Source organism: Larus michahellis, chromosome 2 (genome assembly GCF_964199755.1).
Source record: "Larus michahellis chromosome 2, bLarMic1.1, whole genome shotgun sequence".
In the NCBI taxonomy this organism is placed as follows: Eukaryota; Metazoa; Chordata; class Aves; order Charadriiformes; family Laridae; genus Larus; species Larus michahellis.
In genome coordinates, this window is record NC_133897.1 from 24,615,017 (window position 1) to 24,637,429 (window position 22,413).

The following is a 22,413-nucleotide window of genomic DNA, read 5'->3' on the forward strand; positions in this document are numbered from 1 at the left end:
GATTTAAAGTATTGAGCAAGATTCTAGAAATATGTAGTACGGAGGATAATAAGGATATCCTTATACATTTTTGTACTGAAGAGGAGAATACAATCTTGAACGTGTACTTGTCAGTGTGAGCTGTAGGTGTAAACAGTGGTGCCTTTTATCTAAATTAATGTTTGCAAAACCACACGTGATGTTCCTTAAGGACTGGTGAACACTGTTGTGCGTGAGAAGCTCTTGAACGCTCTACTGAGGCGCTGGTTTTCATTCATGGGGGGTGTTCCCCCGCCTGATTTTCAGGCACAATGAAGGGTGTCAAATTAGGAGGCTGATGTCCCAGGTTTTCTGTGGGCAGCAGGGAGAGCAAGGGCTCCTGTGGAGTGGTGAGGGCAGGAGACTGGCAGGAGAGCCATGTCCTGCCTTTGTGAGCAAACTGCTTGCTCTCTCCACTGATTGTGCAGAGGAGCATCCCATAGGGACCATCCTCCCAGTTGGGTGTACTGAGCCCCATGGCTCAGCAGAGTGAAGGAGGGGGGGTGATTTCTTTGTCTCTCTAAAATGTCCTTCTATATCTTTGCTCAGCTGTAGAGGTTCCTCTAGGACACCAGGTTAGCTAAGGATAAGGACAATTGAGGAGCTGGAGCAGTTCTCTTATTAAAACAGTGTCAGCACATCACTGAGATGCCAAGCAAAGATGACAGGAGATTTGAGAGTAGGTTTCTTGTATAAATGCTTGGTCAAATTCATCATTCATTGAACAAAAATTTTCACCAGAGGCAGCTCCGCGCTTAGATGCAGATCACAGCTAGAGCCACCTGCGTGTGACTGTGTGGGTGATGGGGTGACTTTACAGATGCTGGCTGTGCTCCCAGCTGCAGACCCCATCAGCTGGCTGTGTTTCGCATCTCAGTTCTGGGTGCATGAGTAGACCCTTGGGTGGGCAAAAGCACGGGAGTGCAAGAGGGACGGTGGCGCTCAGAAGCGATGCTGAGCTTTCTATTCCCTGTCCTTTGCCTAGCAACAGTGGCACCTTTGGCTATCAGAGGCCTCGTGACCAGGACCCGTTCAGAGTAACTGAGCCAAAGTCTCTGAGAGGGAACACATTATACTGTGTGCTCTTTAGGGCAGTTCTTTTGTTCTTTCAAGGCTTTCTACCACATTGCTATATAGCATTTAAAAGGGTCTGCAGCTGTTCTGCACCTTTAGGCTTTTTTTTTTTTTTTTTTTTTTATGAATAAGCATCTGGCTATGCAGTTGCTTTGTGAAAATTAACTCTAAACAGACTTACCTTTTCATCTCAGTTATATACGGCTGTTCAGACAGACATTGACTTGGAGCCCTTTGGAGGAAAACAAAGCATTTACCAGGACAGCAGAATATGCTCCTGCCCATTTCTGCATCTAGAGTTGTTTTCATACTTGCAGCTTTTAACCCCTCCTGCAAGATGCACTTTGCGCCGTCACTGTAGTGCTTTGCTGCACCACATTCAAAACGTAACTGTTCAATGTCAGATAGTTGCCAAATTGCAAAGAATACCATTCTGTGAGGCCTGCAGAGCTGAGATGGCAGGTGCTCAGCCTGACCTACGCAAAATATGACAATCCTGTGAAAAAACCCTGAAACGTGTGAGTAACCTCTGAATGAAGAGGTTTGTCCTGTGAAAGTGATAACTGGAATTGACACACTCAAGTATTGAGATCTCTTTTCATCTTGAAGAGAATACTTCAGGATAAAAATAGATAAGATTAATAGGTAATAATAAATAAGATACTTAGAAATCTGTTCTCATTTTATAAATGGGTATATAATTTTGCAGTCATATCGTGACTGAAAGATGAAAGGTTACAGGAAAAGACAAAATAGTCATAAGGATTTGCATTATGACAAAAAGAAACTTTTGAGTCTTTGCTGGCACCCCAAGCCCACTTCAGAGAAATCATTGTGGCAAGCATTCTGGAGATGTAAGGAGGTGGTGATTCAGATTTAAGAACCTATGGGAATACTTGGGTCTGCCACTTTTTCCGTCGTGAGATATGTATCTTCTGAATTTTAAACCATTGCTTAGGTGGCAGCATGAGAAGTTGCAGGTGGTTAATTTTTGAGCATGGCTCAAATGTCGATTTCTGAAAATGTCTGTTAGCACATTAAACGCATTAGTAGGCATGCAGGATAAAGCAATTTGGTTTGTGTTTTGAGTTGAGCGAGAGAGAGCATGTAGTCTGCTATTTTCTAATCATAAGAATTTTGAGCTAGAATTCTACAAACAATTCTGTAAACAAGGCAGTGAATTGGTCCTGATTTAAGAGACGATGGATGTGAAAGATGAGAATAAAGGGATAGAGAAAGGTGTGGTGAAGGAGCAAGAGAAGACAAGTAGGCAAATTAGATGTATAATGTGTAGTGTATTGCTGACAGATGCCTCCCAGGGATGCAAAATATATCCTGTATACATTTACAGGGATAGATGGCATATAGAGGATCTGTGTGTGTGTGTGTATATATATACAGGATATATGTATCCTTTATATATATGTATATAAGAAATGGATGGTAGCAGCAGAGCATCAGTCAAATGAGACTTCTACCAATGCTATATGAGTGAACCAGCTACAAAGTTCAGGATTTTGTTTATAACTTTTTTTACCAATCAGTGCACCGAGTTAGGTGGATGTATAAATGCTGTTAGTAATGCCAGGGATTTAATCCTCTTCCCTTTTTTACTACTTAAAACCCAGTTGTAGTTACGTTACCTACCAGTGTAACTTATTGCAGAGTTAGTTTGTCCTTGAGAGGAGTGTGAAGATGGGGAGTTTTGTATATAGAAGAGTGAAGGCAGTGTTAGGGTAGGAGGGATGTGATACCTATGATAAGAAAAGGGGGAAATATCTGAACCCTGCAGGTGTTTTGCTGTAGGATTGTCAGTATGAGTTGAATCATAGTCTTATCCTTGGAGCAGCAGATGGGAAAACTGTCAAAGCCGTATTTTCAGAAATGGATCTCCAGTTACAGCTGTTGAGCAGTCTCTGCCATGGATGCAGCTAGCAGGGTGCTGTGACCACTGTGCTCCATACAGCTATTGTAGGTTACGTGATGTGGATATGAACCATGTATTTAAAAGCAATCCTGTGCTGATATGTGGAAAATAGTTTGCATCTTTTTAGCACAAATATGTTTTCTCTCAGAGTTTCAAGAAATTACTTTGGATAGAAAGGTCATTTTAAAATATCAAATTACTGTATTCATTTTACCCTAAGGAGCCATGACAGCTATTAAACACAAATAAAACTGCATCTTACCAATGGTCCATCTTTCCTGGCATTGGCAATGGGAGATGCTGTGAAAGAGCACATGGGCTGGGCCGAGGTCCATTCCACTCACCGCCCCCAACATCCATGGCTGTTGATTAAAGACACCACAAGGCACATCCCTGCATATACCTTTTAGTGTCTGCTTGTGAACCTGTTATCCATGACTTTAAACCCTTTCTGGGATACCTTCTGATACTGTCTGCCCATACAGCCTCCTGTGACAACATGTTTCAGAGATTCACAACTTGTCGTGTGACATAGTGCTTGCTTTGATCTTTTTTAAATTGGTCTTCTAATTTCTTTGAGTACTTCCTTATTTTACTAATGTGGAATTAAGTGAATAACAGCTTTGCGTTAATTCTGTCTATGGCCCACATGATATTGTAAACCTCTGTCATATTCCCCCACCCTCACTCCATCCTCGCTTCTCCAAATTGAAGAGCCTTTTGAGTTTAGAGAGGACGATTTACTGGTAGGTAACACACAGGGAGGCAAAGTAACCTGCTGGGTCATCAGCAATGCCAGAGCTGTCTGGCAAGCCAGACAAGTCTGGCTTGGAAAAGCATTAGGAAATGCATTTTGGTTTTTTTTTTTTTGTCTCTCTCAAGCTAGCTGTTCTCTTGCAGTTGTATGTGCTAAAAGAAGATTGATGATTGTAAGTTTGGGGAGCCGTGATAATTCCTTGGACTGTGGTTTAGGTGATTAGTGTTGTCTCAGAATCTGGCTCCTGAGGATTTGGTCATTAAGGGACTCTTGTCTTCCCACTATTCATTCATTTGTAAGATGAGCCATGAATTTTATTTCACAAAGCTTTGTGTCATTTGTCATATGTGGATATTCTGTGATATTTTCCCAGTAATGCAGACTGCTTCTTCAAGAGACCCCTTTCCTTGTCTCCCTTAACTGTGCATTTGGATTTGTTTGCATAGTTTCAAACTAAAACCCTGGCTTGCCCACAAATGCAGTGCGAGACCTTTGACTTCCGATCCTCACGATGCTCTGTGCTATTAAAATGGACCTTCTTTATCGAAAGAGAGAGATTACAGTGCTGCAGCAGGTACCTGTAATTTCAGTTTCTTGCTCTTTAATTTACCTGCTATTATAGATATTTTTCACATCATGACTCATTTTTCCTTGGCCCCTCTACCATTAACAGGCTTTTTTCAATGTCTTCGTAGTTTCAAGACCATTTCTATCTTCTTGAAATTCTAGCAGATTGCCTCCATCAGAATAGTTTCTAGAAATGAATTAGCTCCTAGATTTAAGGTTTACTCTCTTTTGAATTAAAGCAATTTTCAGGTATACCGTTTTCTAAAGTTCACATGTTTTGTGAACAAAAATAAAGTAGTGGTAACCATTTTTTCTGATCTCATTTCTGTAACATCTCAGGTACTTGAACAGTTGATGCATTTATTAGATTAACAATAAAAACAAACTTCTCTGTAGTTTTTCAATCCATATATGCTAATATTCTTTAATTATATACAAATGCACACTGTTTAGAAGAAATTATTCTTTTTGGTGATTACTACCTAAAAAATTCCTGGGTCATGAGCAACATTTCAAATTTCAGGATAAAATGCAAGTTCTAACAGCAATTAACCATGAGCATAAGAGGGTGATTGTCCTAAGTGCCTGTAAAAGAAAGACAGCGCAGCGGGGGGGAAAGCTTTGCTGTCGTTAAGGATGCACATTTTAGGGTGAACCTGTTCAGTGTTAGTGCCAAACTGTAAACGTAACCTTGAAGAGATACTGACACCTTTGCTGGTCTTTCTTGGCATCGCGCAGAAGTTGGAAGCAGTGGCATGGAAAAAATGCTGGTTGGAAAGAAAAGACGATGGGCTGGGGAACAGAGGAGGAGTAGGAATGTGACCAGGGAGAAAGGGGTCCTCAGGACAGAGGAGGTGGGTACAGTGATGGGGAGTTTGGAAGATGAATGAAACAGGCAGGAGCTGGGGCAGAGCGTAGTTTGCCTCCTTTGTATTCCTATTTTATGCAGCTTAAGCTTTTTAAATTTTATTTGTGTAATCAGATGCTATTTGTTGCCGAAGTAAGGCAGTCTGGGAGTGAAGCAGGGCTGTGCTGTCAATGTGGCAGTTTGCTGAACAGTCCCAGTCTGCCTTTTACTGGGTTGGGAAGCACGTATGTGCAAAGCAAGTGGTGATGTCAGGTCCCTTTGACAAGGATTTCCTGTGTAGCTCTGGACAAGCATCCCCCAAAGTGGTGCCTTTACCATTTGCTCCTAGTGACTGTTCATTGTTCTTCAGGTGCCCCGTGAGCAGGACACTTAGGACAACTCAGGAGCTCTTGGAGCTCTTCAGAACTCATCCCAACTGTAACACAGGGCAAGACACATCTGAAATGTGTTATGATGAAAAAGGTATTGTATTTCTACAATATATGTCTCCATGAAATTTCAAACTGGGCACCCAAAACGAACAGATACTTTACAGCTTTCTAGTATTGAGGAAAATGCTAGCACCTACTCTCCCGAGGGGCAGTATGTAGAGGACTCAGTATTTGTGTTCTGCAAATACTTTGAGAGAGCATCACAGAAATGCCCATGAGTACAGGAATCATTTGTGTATTTGCTCCAGGGCAAAATGATGTATACAGTAACTAAAATTTGAGGTCAGATCTTGAAGGAAGCTGCCAAATAAAAATATTTAGTAATGTCTATTCACTAAATGATACAGATGTCCTGTGCAAAATGTATGTGCTTGTATTTAATAGTGTGAAGTCATGTCAGGGCCACGTTGAGATGGCTGACATTTTATAAAACTTAAGCATTTAATTTTGCAGTTTTTCTCTTTTAATGTAGTGTTTGTGGACAGCACACAAATATGAACAAAGAGTTGGGTTGAAAAGTGCTTGAAATCACAAGTGAGTTTACTTGGGAAGTGATTTTTCCATATAGTATAAAACAGCTTGACTGTATGAAGAGTCATATTAAAAACTAGGATTAGACCACACAAGTAGAGTTGTGCAGGAAAATGTGTAGCCTGTGCCTCTCATGTGCTTGCCTCTTCCCTTCATTATTAATTTACCATCTTCTCAAATAGTAAAATTAACTATATTTATCCTGACTTTAAGGAGCATACAAGCAGAATGGCATTGAGGAAACTGCTTTGTAGTAGTGGTATGAACATGGTCTAAAAATATCTGCTCATTTTAATAGGACTCCTCCTGAAATTTCTGTAGGGGGGAAAAAAAGTAATTGCCTGAAGATATACTGGTGTAAATTATTCAACAACAAAAGCAGAGTGAGGTTTTATTGACACTTGTATTGCCATCAGTACTGGAAGGAAAACTAGGTAAGGAGCAGAGTAAGTGAACCTTGCCCAGACTGACTTCAGCTCTGTGAAAACAGAAGTTTAGAGCTAGAAAAATCCTACTTCAACTTTCTGCCTGACAAGAGTCTTGCAAACAGCTGCCATCTACTCTTCATGCTTGTTAAAGTCTCTAGTTCATCATTACGGCATCTTGAGTAGCAGTGTCTCCCCTTGGATACTGGAAAGAATCTCTGTGTGTAGGGGTGCAGCTTCCTTGTTAGGGCAGTAGATTAAATCTCCCTGTTGTCTGAAAGACAATACTGTAATCGCTTTCCCTCCATCATCCGCAGGGTGAATTAAGTGCCATATAGAATTTGTGCCCTTTGCAGTGCTTGCACCACAAAATGTTTTAAAATGCTTTATTTGGAAAAAAAAAACCCAAAACATTTTCATTACATATCACATCAGATGTTATTTACTGAGTTCAGTATTTGTATTAAGAAATGGTAATATTGATGCAAGAAATATCAACAATAATTTGATTATATTTAAGTTGCAATAAAAAATAGAATCTGAAATTGTGATTTCAGAGCTGCTTTCGGTTTGTCTCAGTCTTACTTTGTTGGGGTAGGGAGCTATATTCAGATTTCATTCAAATGTAGTAAAAAGAGTGTGTGGTGATGATTAGTTTGTAAATGTCTCTCTTCCTGGTTGCGGAACTTAAATATAAACTCTTAGGCTTTCCCCTGGAAAATACAAACAGTGTCCGTTCATCATTATGTGACATATTTACAGTAATTTCTCATAAAATTGCTCATATGGTCATTTAGATAGAGGAGATCAGGCTGAATTGCAAAGGTTGAAAAGGATGGGCCAAAAAGTCCATGGCACAGTAATAGTAGGTGGACGGTGGCACCAGAAAATGCCTGCAGTGAGAGCTGGATGTACTTCAGGTGCAGTTCACGTGCACAAGGCATGTCCAGGGTCAGGATATGGCCACAGCAGCCTGAGTGTTGAAACTACAACTGGTGCTTTACAGGTTTTCCTTGCAGCTTTTGTGGTGTCCTCTCTCCTTATTTTATGCTAGTAATAGCAACCATGTGTGTAATAGAAAGCTAGTGAAACTAAGCAAGAATGTCTTCAACCTGCTTAAACCTTTTCCCATCAAGAAATGAAGCCAATCCAGTAAATCAAACACATGTTGTTTGTAAGCCAGAGCTGTAAGATTTTCATCCCTGATGCTGGAGGTGGAGGCCCTGTGCAGGGCTGCTGAGTTGCTCTGCAGTTTGGTGTCTGCGTCAGGGTGCGGGGCAGTTACTGTTGTGTCCAGAAGGCAAATTAGCTATTAAGGGATAAAGGGACTATAAGTGCATTTTCAAGTCAGATGGCATTAGGGATATAAGAGAGGAGTCCTGGAGAGGAAAAAATTGAGCAAATGTTAGTATGTGGAAGAAACTTCATCAGAGATTCAAGTTGTGTATCATTGTCTGTTAGTCAAATGTCAAATTAAGCTCCAGGAAAGGACTGAGATTAGGTACGACTCAGCATTTGTGAGCCCTTGAGGGCTCAACCCCTTCGTAAATTCCTAATTTCTTTTTGGAGAAAGTCATAGTCAATAGGAGTAGAAATAGTAAGAAATTACTTTCTCCTTTCTTCCCTTCATATTAGAAGCAGCAAGAACAGAAAAGCACAGTAAGAATATTTAAAAAAAGGGAGAAGCAGGCAAGAACCAGCTCTGTTTTATTCTTTCCTCTAAGTAGGCACTGTGGGAACTGCTGCCGTATCTAAGAGAAGCTACCTAATTCTGATTGATTACACCATTTGGCTAACTTAACAGATACAGTCATTAAATTAACTATCCACATAAAAGGAAATTCAGCAATTCTTTTGAGGGGAAGGAGGGGATGAAAGTTTTAGAGCTGTGGCTATTAAAGCAGATAGATTCATGGAGCATGGAGATAGCTAATCCCCCTTGAAGTGCAAGGAAAGATCACGTATGAGCAGAGAGAAGGTGTTTGGGTAGGCATGAGGATAAAGGAGAATTAAAATGTCCTAGCTAGTCAGATACAAAAATCTGCCAGTTAAGTGGCTTTTTTTGAGTTTATCTTGCTGTATTCTTTAGTTAGCTCATGGCTGATACTGAAAATGTTTTAGGACCATAGTGTAATGCGAGGTAATGCTAGTTGTCCCTTGAACTCTTACTAACTGGCAGATAGAAACATCCCTCCTGTTCCCTCTCATCTAGTTTTCCACTTTATTGGTCCTTGTTTCATAATAATAAACAACCTGCCTTCTCTTCCCTGGTGTACAATATGGGCTGTTATAAAAAACTCCCTCCCCTACTCACTCCTTCCATAGCTATTAGGCCTGTTAATAAAAGCAGTCTTTCAGCACTTTTCTCAAAGCAACATGCAGGTAGTTTCCCATCTTTTACAATAATCTCCTGTATGAATCAGATTCTCTCCTTTTTCCCTTCTTCTGAGGGAGATAACTTCCTCTTATATACTTGAGTTATAATTTAGACCTTTCCAGGTTATTTGGTAGAGGATGTACACCACTGGGGGAAAAAATCTTTTACCTGATGGGAAGTTTCTTTATCTTCACATGCTTGGTACCCAAACAGTGCCCATGCCTGTGACCACAGCCCTCTCAAGTGTGATGTTGCAGGAGGCTTCCTTCTCACAGTGTTCCCCTGCAAAGTGGGTTAGCATTAATTGTGCAATTGATACGGAATCTTTGTCCTATCAGCGTCTCCATCATTTCCCTAAACCTATTGTTTTGTCTTGAATGTCTCCATTATGTCTGTTGACAATCTCCTTCTGGCATTCAACCCATCCAGGCCTTTTTGCTGATTTCAGCTAAAACTCTGTCTTCCTTTTCAGTAATGCATCTCAGCTCAGATCTCTCCTTTGATGTCTTTGTCTGGCACCATATTTAATCTGAAATTTCAGGTGTACGTAATGCAGAGTTGTGGAGACAGAAGAAATGATAAAGAATTCTCAGTGTCCAAGGAGACGTAGCAACAATACTGGATATCATGAAGCAGAGTAATTTCTCTCATATATAACACTGATATGCCAACAAAAATGCATTTTATTACTGTAATTTCTACCTTTCTTAAGTTTGTGGTTCTTCCTATGGCCTCTAAAGAGGTCCCTATAGTTTCTGCTCTTTTTCTTCCATAACTTTTAGGCATTCCATCTTTCCAGTCTCTTAAATCTGGAGAATTAATTTTTGTTTAAAAGCTGGTGGTGGGCATTTTTCTCTCTTGAAAATTAAAGTTTCTGTTTCATTTCCAGGGATAATTCCAAGTTTGTTATCATTCCACATTCAAATACAAACCTGTTCCCTTTTCCAAGGTCTTTTATGGCCTTTTTCTTCTTCTTTCAAATCAAAGTGCTTTTTAATCTCCTGTTTTCTCTTTCTGTTTATTTAAAGACTTGGCTTGTTCTGTCCTTTTTTTCCTCTTGCCACCTCATTTTTTGTCCCTCTTTTTGCTTCCTGAAGCAGCCCCTTTCTGCTGGGGAACCGTCTATTTCCAAAGCTCATCTCTTTTCCTGGGTTCCCAATCCTGCCTTCGGTTTAGTAATCCTTGTATGCAAATGCTACAGTTAATTCAAGGTGGAATTTAGGCACATTTACATGCATGATCTTGGATAAGGTTACTTTCCTTAGTTGGGGCCCTCTTTTGTAAGAACATTCCCTCAGCCCGCTCCTCCTGTGTACTATTGGGACTATTTGAGAGAGCTGGAAGAGCAGAGAGGAGCTTGCTCATGTTTTGTTCTGGCCCTTATGCTATTGGGTTTGTATGGGATGGACTCATATGGTTGTGACTTTAGATAATGCTCCAAAAAATGATGCTGCTGTAAACAAATCTACAGTACTTGATTTGTGTAGGTTTTAAAAATAACAGACCACTGCAAACAGAATTGCTATTATTAGCAGAACTGTTTTTTCCTTGTAAAAGCCACAGATCACATGTGCTGCTCTCATGTGAAAGGTTTTATTTTTAGGTCTTAACATTTGCAGGTCTTTGCCACACCTTTTCAAAGAATTTGTATCAATGCCTTAGTGAATGCTTCTGAAAATCCTGTTCTGCAATATTGTCTTTGATAGTGTACATACTTTTTCACTGTAATTTTCTACATCCCTAGTATTTCTAAGATTTTTTTTTTTTTTCCCTCACAATCTGTTGCTTTTTCACATTCAGATTTTCTTTATAATTAATACAAAAACTACTACTTAAACTGACAAAGATGGTTTTTAGGACAGACTGGCAGGCAAGCAAAGTTATTTTTATTTCACCTCTACCATAGGAAAGGGTTGCACAATTTATGTTAAAATGTATATTATTTTAATGATGAATGCTCGGTCTCTTATGTTGCTTAAATAATTTTAATCATTTATCACAAGTGATTCACTGTACTTTTTTTGTTTTAAAGTAATGTTTTTTATTGAAGTTACACAGTTATGTGCCTCACTGTTACTGAGACAAAACATTACTCCACCTCTGAGGTTATTTCATGAGAGAAGCATATCTTTTGGCGTAAGTTTCTAAGACTGTGTATAATTATTAGGTTGCTGCTTAGTTTGTAATAGCACTGATTGCATTATTGGATCTGTAAGAGTGTTGTGTTTTTTATGATATTTTCTGTTCAGTGAGTCATAATAATAATAAAGTATAACATGGCATCATTTGTGGGTTTTTCTACAGATAAAATATTCCCGGACATATCCTGTTAGGGTAGGCTTTTAAAAATGCCAGCGGCTCTCCATCCATTTCCAGCCCTTTTGTCCTGAAAGCAGGGACTGACCAGGAGGAAATGGATGGACCTGTGTAGGAATTGCTCTCTTGGCCTACCTTGAAAGTAAACACAACTTGGAACAACCTGGGTATGTTTGTCAAAGGGTTAGCGGGTGGGAGAAGAGCAGCTGACTGATCACCAGCAATCCTGGAGTTGGATGCTGAGGGACTCTACATAACCCGGAGGAGAAAGAGTGCCCTGCCAGAGTGCAGGCAAAGCAGCCCAGGTCAGGTCAGAGGGGCACTTTGCCGACTGTCCTGTTCCAGTGGCCCAAGGCAAATGTTGAAGGAGGAACAGAAGAGTGGAACAAGTGTGTATGAGGTTTCCATAGGCTCCTTTTCCAGGACTCCAAGACTTTCTGAGCCAGGTACAATTTCTGTGCATTTGGCAGCTCTCAGTTATGTCCATTAACTTGTTCATTCCCAGCTTGAACCAGCATGGACCTTCAGCATCCATGTTTTCCTGGGGCAAGAGGTTCCGTGTTGTAACCAGCATCCATGCCAGAAAAGGTCTCTTTTTATTGGTTTTGAGGTTACTGGCCTCTTCTGTTACCTCCTAGTTCTTGTGTTGTGCAAGGCAGAGAATGATCAATCTCTTTGTTTTCTCATGCCAGACACAATTTCCAGATCTTTGAGAACATAACATGTAATCTTCCAGAACATGAAAACATTAACAGCAGTATGTTTTAAAAAGCAATAATTTTGTCAGACCCCCATGAGAAGACCCTGTGCTTCTCCTTGTCATCCCTCCAAATACAACCGTAAACTCCCTCCAATTTAAATCATTCTGTTTGATCTCTGTCTTGTGTATTGTGTACTTATTGTAGTATTTTACATTTTGTAATCTCTTGTATCTTCCTTGGCACAAAACCCTTTGTGGCCGTCAGATAAGGAGGACAATCTTAGTTTAACTGAGTACCCCAGAAATAGCCGAGAGCTCTAAGCAACAGAGGTGGATTTAGTAAACCTGCGGAAGCGTAGACTTTTACTGGATAGAAAGTGTAGTGAATGCTGAGAAACTATATGTTGAACTTCAACAAGCTAAGCTAAATACATTTTAAGAGAGCGTCTGTCTAAATTTCTAAATCTGGAAAAGGCATACAGACCTTATAGAAGCCTTTGAGCTTCCCCCAGGTGGATGAGTATCCTAAATATTTAATAGTCACTTCTAAGAGGATTGTAATCAGTATCATCAACAGCATCTCTTTTAGGTGCTCCTCAATAATGGGTTACTCGCAGGGTGCTGTGCAAAGCATCAATATAGGTATATGGACCTGACCAGAACTGAGGGGGTCCTAGAGGGTGAACCTGGGGGCAGCTGGTTACGCTGGTTCTGCAGCGACTGATGGAGATCGTTGCCCTTTCTTTCTCCGCTATTTACAGCTGCTCACATGTTTTCCCTCCCTTGCATCAGTTCTGGGGCTCATCATACCTCTTCACAGGGGACTGAATTACCTAATGCAGCAAAAACATGGGTTTATTGAACCCTCCCAAGTGTACTTTGATGAGTGTTAGTTCTGACACTGAGAGTATTTTGATGAGTGTTAGTTCTGACACCGAGAGTATTTTGATGAGCGCTCTTGCTGACACAAGGTAGGTTCAGTGCTTGCTGCTGAGGCGACACTGAGACCTCCTGCTTTCAGCAGCAACTAGCTGTGAACTCGCTGTGACTGAGGGGACCCCACCTCTATGGACAATTGTCCCATGGATGCTCCCATTCAGAAATTTCTTAGCATCCCTCTTTTTGTTGCCTCTGTTGTTTGCACTTAGATACAAAATCTTTTTTTTTTAAAGTCCAGTTTCCATTGATTCATTGACAGTCTGTCTACATTAGAGGTTCTGCCAGCATCTTCTATAGCCTAATTATCTATCTTTACATGTCAGTGTATAAACCCTGGTGCATTTAGATCTCCTCACAACTCAATTTTTTGATAGACTTCAGGATCTTTCCATTCCTAGGTTATCTCAGAAGCCTCTCTGTGCTTCTGCATAATTGGACTTTCAAAGCAAAGCTGTCCAGTACCTGTTCACAGTATTTGAAAAGAAGTCTCCTTTGGACAGTGGTATTAATCTTACCTCAGTTTGACTGGAAATACATCTTCTTTAATGTATTCTGGGATGACAGTTGTGTTTTTCAAGAAGACACCCTATTGATCTGGCAAATCATTTTGCCAGAAACAAGTGCAGTCATGTGTCTCTTCCTTATAAACCAGGCCCTCCAAAACAACATAATAGAAATTCCCTCCAGCCCTTACACGCATAAATTTTCTGTTTGTACAATTGAATTTGATCCTATTTCTTAATATCCCGTCCTGAAGATCATCCAGTTCTTTCCTGTGGGAGTTTTATCGATCTTCTCCTTTCTTCCCCATGCTTTGCAACTCAGCGTTATCAGCGTATTTCATTAGAGTGCTCCTGGTTTTTGTGCCTGGATTACTAATGCAAGTACCAAGCTGGCAGTTTGTAGGGCTGGTGTGGAAGGACCCGTACTACCAACCCTGTCCTGCTCGGGGCTCGCTCTGGGTAGTCACCACTGCCTTCACGAGCAAAAAAGTCCCTGTTGCTGCTGCCTGTTTAGCCAGGGAGAAGCTCTGGAAAGCCGAGCGGCTGCTGCCCTGGGTGCCGCTCTGCTGTCCTTGCCCTCCCGCAGCAGGTCAGTTAGCCTCTAGCCTGGGTGTTCTGCTGTTTGAAGGAGAAACATTCAATTTTGTCTCTTCTGACGCGAAGGTCTGTGCTCGTTGCCTCCTGTCCTGTCAGTCAGCGTGCCTGTTGTCATGTTTTCTTTAATGATTTTTCATCTTTTCCAGCTTAATCACCTCTTAGGCAGGACGATATCAAATCTTTACACGGATTTAATCTCAATAAAGTTCTTGCAAACGTTGAAAATGTTTAATGAAATTTCTGATGTAGATGATTTGCTTGCCTAGAAAATAACTTGTGAGGGAGAAGTATGCCGTGAAGAGTCTTGATAAATACAGCATGCATTTGACTTACATACTTTTGCCTCAGGTCTGATTGTTTTTTCTCTTCAGTGTTTGTTCCAAAGCTTTGTGTACTTTTGAGGCTGAGTTTGCCGTTGCTCAGAGCACTTTTCTCTGACGTTGCTCAGGCTGCTGGGCTGGCTTGAGGTGGAGCGAGCACGAGGGATGGGCCCAATGGAGGCCGGCCCTGGGCCCTGAGGGCAGCATGGCGCCCACGGCCTGCCATAGTGCCTACGCCGGGTGGAACTGGCCATCAGCCTACACTGTGGTGCAGCCTACTATTATGGTTTGAGGAACCCACAACAATTTGTTGTTCAGGCAATTATTCTATCACCCAGTTACCCCTCCCCATCCAGGAAGGGGAATCGTGAAAAACAGGGAAACCCAAGGGTTGGAATGTAAACAGATTTAATAGAATGAGACTAAATAGTTAACATTAATAATACTAAAGAACCAATATTGATCCCGATACCAATATAAAATACAAGAGGATTTTACTCAGGCAGTTCTATCAGCAGGAAGCTGTGCACTCCCAGCAGTGGACAGAAAATGTCGGACACTGCGAGTGTTGCGGCTTTGGGATGAAGGGAAGGGCTCAGGGCTCCGGCACCGGGGCAAGAAGTTCTCAGGATCGCAGCCATCAAGAGAGAGAACTCCTCAACAAACTTTGTAATTTATATTGAATGTGAGATTCATGTTATGAAATAACCCTGTTGGCCAGCTTTGGTCAAGTGCCTGGGTCTCGCTCCTCCTCACCCCTGCACCTGGCTAACTCAAAAACACTGAGACCTTGAAACCCACATACCGCAGCTGGCTATAAAGTAAATATTTTCACGAATTGAGACACCAGAGTCTTCTAAAAGTGCATTTTTCCCATGCTTTAGAGGAGTTCTTACTGAAAAGTAAAATTACTGAAAGAGAAATTAGTCCTGTGTCGCTCAAACCAGGACATCTACCCATTTGCATTGATCCTGAGCTCACCTTAATGGTATTATAAGGTCATTTCATTATAGTGCTCTTGTGACCTTTGGAGTCTGCCAGAGGCAGCTGCCATCTTCCCTCAGATACAGCCTGCTGCAGGAGTCACTCCAACTGGTTTCTCCTCCAGCTTTTTTCTTTTTCTTTTAAGGTTCACCTAACTTCCTTACTGTTTGCTTTTAGCAGCAAATAGAACAGTCTCTTGAATTAAAGTCATTATCAGTGGCTGGTTTTGAGCCTCCTATGAAGAAAAACCCCCTCAGTTTTCCTTGTCCTGCCTTCTGGTATTAAAAATCAATGTATTCCATGCAATGTGTAACTCCATTGGAGGTGGCTGTTTCAGTGATTTTTACGAACATTTTAGGAAAAGTATCCTGGAGGTTTTGCCCTTTTCAAATGTAAATGTTGAATCAGTCCTTGCTGAGAGGGAGTGCAAGAAAACGTGTGCAAGGCTTATGGTTCTTTTTTTCTTCTCTTGCAGTGACCTGCTGTCTTCTGAATATCTTGAGAGGCATATCGAGCAAGGTGGGAAGACAGTGGAAGTTAAAGTAAGAAATTCCTTTTTATGCTTTGCTTTTTTAATTTCCTTTGCTTTTGAAATTAATGCAAACTCACCAATTTCTTGAGAGTTATCTGATTTTTCAAGTGATTTGTTTTACTCTTCTCAGGCAAGCATGTTTCGTGTCTTCTAATTTTTCATCTTTTTAAATATGACAAATAAACTTTATTGGTAAATTTAATATATTAATGTTTATATCAATATAGTATCCATGAAAAATGTATACGTGGTAGTTTTTTTTACTTTTGATGCCTATTGAAGAAATGGTTTGGTAGCTAGCATTTCCTCATTGTACTGAACCCCAAGTTTGTTGTTTCTAATGAACTTCTTTGTAAGTTTGAGAATAGCGAGATTTATTGTATAATATTTCCAAATATCTAGTCACTGTCTCAGATTGTGGGTTTCTTCTCTGGATGTTTGTTGGCATGATGGCTACAAGATCCTGTTTGTTGCAGTTGTCTTCTGTGAAATGTCCTATGGCCTTGCAGGAGTGGTTTGTTATTTGCATGCAATGTATGAGAATTTTCTTGAGGACCTTCTGTTTGTTAGGACAATATTTTTTAGACGTCAAGTATAAAATTGCTGTAGGTTACATAAAACGTGCATGAATGTAATATATGCTGTGCATAATTGAAACTCTTTAAATATACCGATCAGGTCAAATTTTGTTCAAAGTTTACATTTTATTAAAAAAATCACCAAAAGTCTTTTACTAAGCCTGAGATCACCTAAATACCCTGAAACAAATGCGTTAACCTCTGCAATATGGAAGTGGACAAAGCAATCCTTTAGCCACTGAGTAGCTGAGTAGCTGAAGATACACGTTTCCTTTGGTTTATACCTTTCTAGCATTTGCAAACTTGAAATCAGCTTTCTCTTTACTCTCTGATAATAGTTTGCATACATTATCAGACTGAGGCAAACACATACGTGTTCCATTAAATTGTAAAGACTAATTTCTCAGTCAGCTGTGCTCTGCAGTCAAGAAGTCTTGACTCAGATTCAGAATATGAGTCAAAGCAGAAATAAAGATAATAGCTGATATTAAAAAGAACATAACAATCCATTTGTCTGTGTCAAGGTATATATGCAAGTTAGCTAAGTTAATCTATCTGAGTCCCATCACTGAATGGGTACAAATCTGTTTCTGATGAGTAAGCCTTAATCAAGCAAGGAAATGTTTGAAATCAGCGGCTCTTCTCATGTAAGTACTCTTTAATTGCATGGGGAAGAGACGAGAGGATCGGGCCTTTCAGAGGAAGGGTGATAAAATGTTTTCTGGGCAAAACATCTCCCAGGGTCTCAGAGGTTATTTCCCCTTCAGTTAGCTGCCATGCAGGGTTGTCGCGTACCTTCAGGGATGGCTATCACTGTCTCACGTAGTACTCTCAAATCTGCATTAAGCAGAGAACTGGTGTTGACCTTGCTGCTCGAGATGAACTGAATTGGGAGTGAAAGGGTTGTGAGGTTCCACTGCAAAGGAGGGACCTTGCTGCTCGGGTGGTGTGTTTCTTTCTCCACGCTGTGGGCAGGGGTGGCCGGGTTGCTTGGTGGGGGCTCTTCTGTCCCCTCCTCACCCACTGCTTCGGGATTTTGGCAGGCAGCAGTCCCACGGAAGTGTGCCAGGAAGGGAGATATATGTTTTTTGCTTGTTTTGCTGCATCTGAGTGTCTGGGATCGGAGGAGAGGGAAGCAGCTGCTGTGACAAAATGTCCAGAAGAGCCCATTGGCCACAGTCATGGGCACATTTTCAGGAAAGTTCAGATATCAGAAGATTTTTGGGAGAGTGCAGACTGCTGAGTACGTTTTGATGCCAGATACTGAGTGAGGCTAATTACAGTACCCAATAGCTGCTTAAAAATAAATCTGGTTCCCTCTGACCAGCCCATATTTTTCAGAGATCCTGTAGGTGCCCTCAAGAGCCCTGTTCATCCGTCGAACAATTTCTGAAAAGCCCAGCAGTATCTGATTTGGATTTGAGAAACTGAATTCTGGTTTTACGTCAAATGTTTTGAAAATCTTACTGCAAATACAAGAATTTTTCATGATGGTGATTTAGTACCTTCAATTTCTGTGGAAACTGTTTACCATAACCGGTAAAACCACCTTTAAACTGCTGCTTACAATAGGCACCAGGCAAAACATAATTATTATACTAGATTTTAGCGTTGTGTTAGATTGCTTAGATGTACTTATTTAAAAATAGCTAGTAGAAGGGTGCAACTTATAAATAAATGACAAAATATGCACCCTGCTATGCAGCATGTTCTTCAGCAGAAGCAGAAGAGGTATTTCAGAAGGGAGCCAGGTTTCTATCAGTTGCTTCAACGTGCTGCTCTTCACCCACCTCTGTGCGATTTGTCTTTGGCTGTAGGCAGGAGCAGAGGCAGCCTGGCAATATCTCTCTTGCTGCTTTGGTGGGAGAGACGGTGACGGAAAGAAAATGTCCATCTGCCATCCACTGCCAGCTGCAGGCTTTTTGAGCAAGCCTGTTGATACAGCGAAAGGGCCTCCTCTGTTCTTGGCCCTCTCAGTGGCACAAGGAGAGGTGTATTTTAAAATACAGACGTAATTCCCCCTTGCGTTTCTCAGTACAGGAATATTGCACAAACACGCAAGTTGTCAGGGCTGCTGTTGTGCCATCAGTAATATGGGAGAAGACGGGAACTTTTGAATTTCTGGGGGAAGGCAGCTGTACGTACACTCAGCAGTTTGGGAATGTTACAGGCATGAATGTGTCCGGGAAGCAGATGCCTGCTTTGGCTCATACGCGATGTGGAATTGATAACTACTTTTGCCACTCCTCCCCCTCTCCGGTCCCCCCGGTAAAACTTCCTGTGCTGTAAAATACATATGGATCTTCTGCCATTATTTAGAATGTTTCAGAGAGGAGGGGGGGGCAGAGAAAGGGAGAAGCATTCAGATCATTAAAAATGCCACTTTGAAGGAGCAAAGGGATTTTTATTCGGAGGAGAGTCCTCAGTTTAACACACCTTTTTATTATACGAGAAAGATGAATTACATTTGATTGCTGCATAATTCATTAATACATTGGACCGTTGTGAAGGTGTGACATGTTATCCGTGTTTTTGCAGGGTGCGAGCATTTAGCAACTGCAGAAGAGAGGCTCCTCTGTGAGATGTCCTTGTTGATTTGGCACAGTTAGGCAGCACCTAAAACATACTTATTAAACCAGCAGCAATGTGCAGTGCTTAAGAAAAACAAAAGGAGGCAGATCTTTGAATTATTTCAGTGTTTCCCCACCCCTTACTTTAGATCATGTCTCTAACTGCTAGGAAAGCAGCAGTATTGGCCTAAATTCCCTCTGGTAGCAAAGAGAATAATCAATTAATAAGAAAGAGAAAAACCCTTCATGCATTGCCTTTTCCTGATTGTGTCAGTCCAGCTCATCCTGTGCTCACAGCACATAAAATACTCAACTTGTGTATACTTAATGTTGCTGCAGTATATCTCTGTGTTCTTTTATCTCTCTCTCTCTTTTTTTTTTGGGTTATCATTCTGTCACTGATGCTGTCAGTGAGATGAAAGGCAAAAAACAGCTATAGTGCTGAGTAATTCACATTGCTGGATTTTTCTCCCTCAGAAGGAACAACTGATATCTATTCAGTGACATTTTCTCATATCAAATGTTTCCGTTTTCCTCTTTGGAGAGTGTAGAAATAAATGTTTCTGCCTGTATTTCCCCAAAACATAGGACAATTCTATGAGTTCTTAGAAAACTGCTTTCTGAAAAAAAATAAGCAATGAAAACAATTCAGATCCCAGTCAGACAACTTGCACGGGTAGAGTTGTGGTAGATAAATGCCATGAATTTTTAATGGCATGTTTAAATATAACTAGAAGGAACTATATTTCACAGGCAGTCCTAAAATTTTTAAGTGTGGTGGTGTAAAAACAGTATGGGCACAAAGTTACAGCAAGAGTGCTCACAGTATAAAAGAACATTGCTTTTTGCTTCTGCTTCACAGCATGTTCATAATCATGACAGCGTCGAACAACATAAATGGAGTAATATTAAATGCCAGGTACTGTTTTTCTCCATTGTTGTGTTGACGGAGAAGCTTTGGCCGAACTTGCCTTGTGGCTTAAGATTGCCTTGTGGCTTTGTGTCCCAAGCTGTGCTGAGCCATATTGCTGGCCCACATGGTGCTCAGCTGCTGCCTGGTGCCTTCCTTCAAACCACCCGTGGCCATCCTCTCGAGCTGGGGTGGCCCAGTGTGGGCTCATGCTCTGCAGAGGCTCTAGCAGAAGTGCCGTCACTGCAGTTTGGGGAATGAGGGTTGTGGGGCAAATGCGTTTTAATGCTGCACACCAAAGCAGAGCCCTGAGTTTGCAAAAATAGTCATTATTTCCTTTTGTTATGTGTGGTGTTTGGCTAGTAGCATGCACAAAATGCCTCTTGCTGTAGCTTACAGCTATTTTAATACCTGTGCACAAGAGAGGAAAATTATTGTTCTTCATTGCCTTGCTGTGATTAGTCTCGGCTCGCGTACGCCATGATGTGTATTTGAGGGGCTCTTTAAATGCCCCTTTTTTAGGAAAATGATATAGAAGGGAGAAAAATATTAAAATCTTGAAAGGCCAGAGAGGGCTGGGGACCCTTGACATGATGGGAATTGCATTTTCTGTTAAACTCCCTCCTTCAAGTCTGGTCTGCTTGAGGAGTTGTTAAGGTACAGTCCCTTGACTGAGGGCAATGTCTGTGTCTGTCACATCTCAATGCCTGTGTTTGATGAGGCCTTATCCTAAGTAGCGTTCCAACATTTCACTCTGTCAGCCACAGGTATGAATTGATTATAAGGCTACAATAGTTTGCGGTGCAGGCAGAATAAACACTGAACCAGTGAGCAGGTCATTTTTATCATTGACTGGTGTGTTTCCAATCTTATAGCAAGGTGCTTCCACCAGCATCTTCCAGTTTTAAGGGCATCCACTGTCTGAGCTCTGTAGAAGAATCTCTTAATTTTTCTTCAGCTTTTGATAACTCACCGTTTTGTAACCAAAGAGGAAGGCGTTTCAACTTGCCAGAAAAGCGCGTATGCTAAACAGGCTTTCCTGTGAGGGATTAAATTTTCTTCCTGAAAACTGAAGTGCCAGTTCGGCTGGTGGGAGGGGATGGGAGCGAGCGGAGGGAGGCTCTGCCCTGGGAGGCTGGAGCCTGGGGCTGGCGGGGAGCTGTGCGTGCATGTAGCCGGAGCTTGCACAACCTGGTGATGAGCCCCTGGGGGAGAAAAGAAACTGAAAAGGCACAAATCATAAATAATGCAGGAATTATATATGCCTATTTCTGGCAGGGCTTTTTCAACTGTGTCCGGAGACTAGAGAAGCTGTTAATACCAGAAAAATCACTCTTGCTTGTTTGAGAGAAGATTTTGAATAAGGGTTCCCATAGTGTCATCAGAGCTTCTCTGCCCTGCTGCCTCAACAGGGCCCTACTTTCCTCGTGGCAAATTATTAATAAATCTAGGCCATAATCTACTTGTTAGTGATAGCAATAAACTAGCTGACAGGGAGTCTGTGAGTCTGACACACTTAAGCAGGGGATTCCTGCAAAGTTGATCTTCAGACTGCTCTCATCAAATATTTTCATTAATGACTTAGGTAAAGAAAAAAGTGTATATTAATTAAATTTGCTAGCAGTACAAAACTGGGAAGCATTACTGTGCACAGAAGGATCAGATGGAGAACTGGCTATCTTTAACCAATGGACTAAATAAAAATGGGATGAAATTGGATAGAACAAATGGCAACTTCTTTCACATAGGGACTAATGATAGGCGTTTTTGCTGTATGATGGGAGTTCATAAATCGAAAGTTCCACAAGAAGGAGAAGATCAGAGTGTAGCAGTGGAGCAGGGAATGACTGTGTGGTTCATACCTTACAGGATGCTGCCATCGCAAAGGGAACTGTGCTCCCAGAGTATACTGGTCAAATTACTTCCCATAGATTTTGGCTGGCATTAATGTTACTATATGTGTCCTCATGAAGAGTTGACAAAATTTTTAAATTTCTGTGTGTTTTCAGTTACTTTGGACATCTTTTTTTCCAGCAGTGTCGTGCTGCCGCACTGACTCAATAGGCATTGAGAAATATCTCACTTTTCTGTTTTAGCATTGTTTGAATTATGAAGGCGATTCCTTTGGGATTCAGTAAAACGTAGCATCCTCTGTGGGGTACCAGGGCAAGATAACCAGCCATTGTGTTTAATACATTTGCCTGACCTAACCGTCCTGCAGGCTGGCTGGCACTTGTAATGTACATTTGTGTGTTTATCTCCCTGTTATTACTAGCTTACATCCTGCTACTGAGAAGGAGGAAATTAAAAGTGGCAGCTTTCAGTATTAGGAGTCCTTCCCAGGACATGTTTTTGAATATACTACACTAGAATGAATCTCAGATTGTGACTCAGGTAGGATCTTGCAGATTTAATTTTCTTGTCTTCCTTTTCTTCGTGGCATAAAAAAATAAATCCTGTCCTGGAGAGGAAAAAAATTGTCAGAAAGT

At 41.2% G+C, this 22,413-nt stretch overlaps 1 protein-coding gene across 2 annotated transcripts in view; it reads left to right on the top strand.

Moving 5' to 3' along the window:
* The window catches only part of ADAM22 (ADAM metallopeptidase domain 22), a 134,240-nt gene that overhangs the window by 47,151 nt on the left and 64,676 nt on the right, over positions 1 to 22,413 (top strand). For both annotated transcript variants that reach the window (XM_074574625.1, XM_074574624.1), the window contains exon 4: positions 15,810 to 15,876. In XM_074574625.1, coding sequence (XP_074430726.1) covers positions 15,810 to 15,876 — 67 coding nt within the window. The remainder of the gene's footprint in view (positions 1 to 15,809; positions 15,877 to 22,413) is intronic.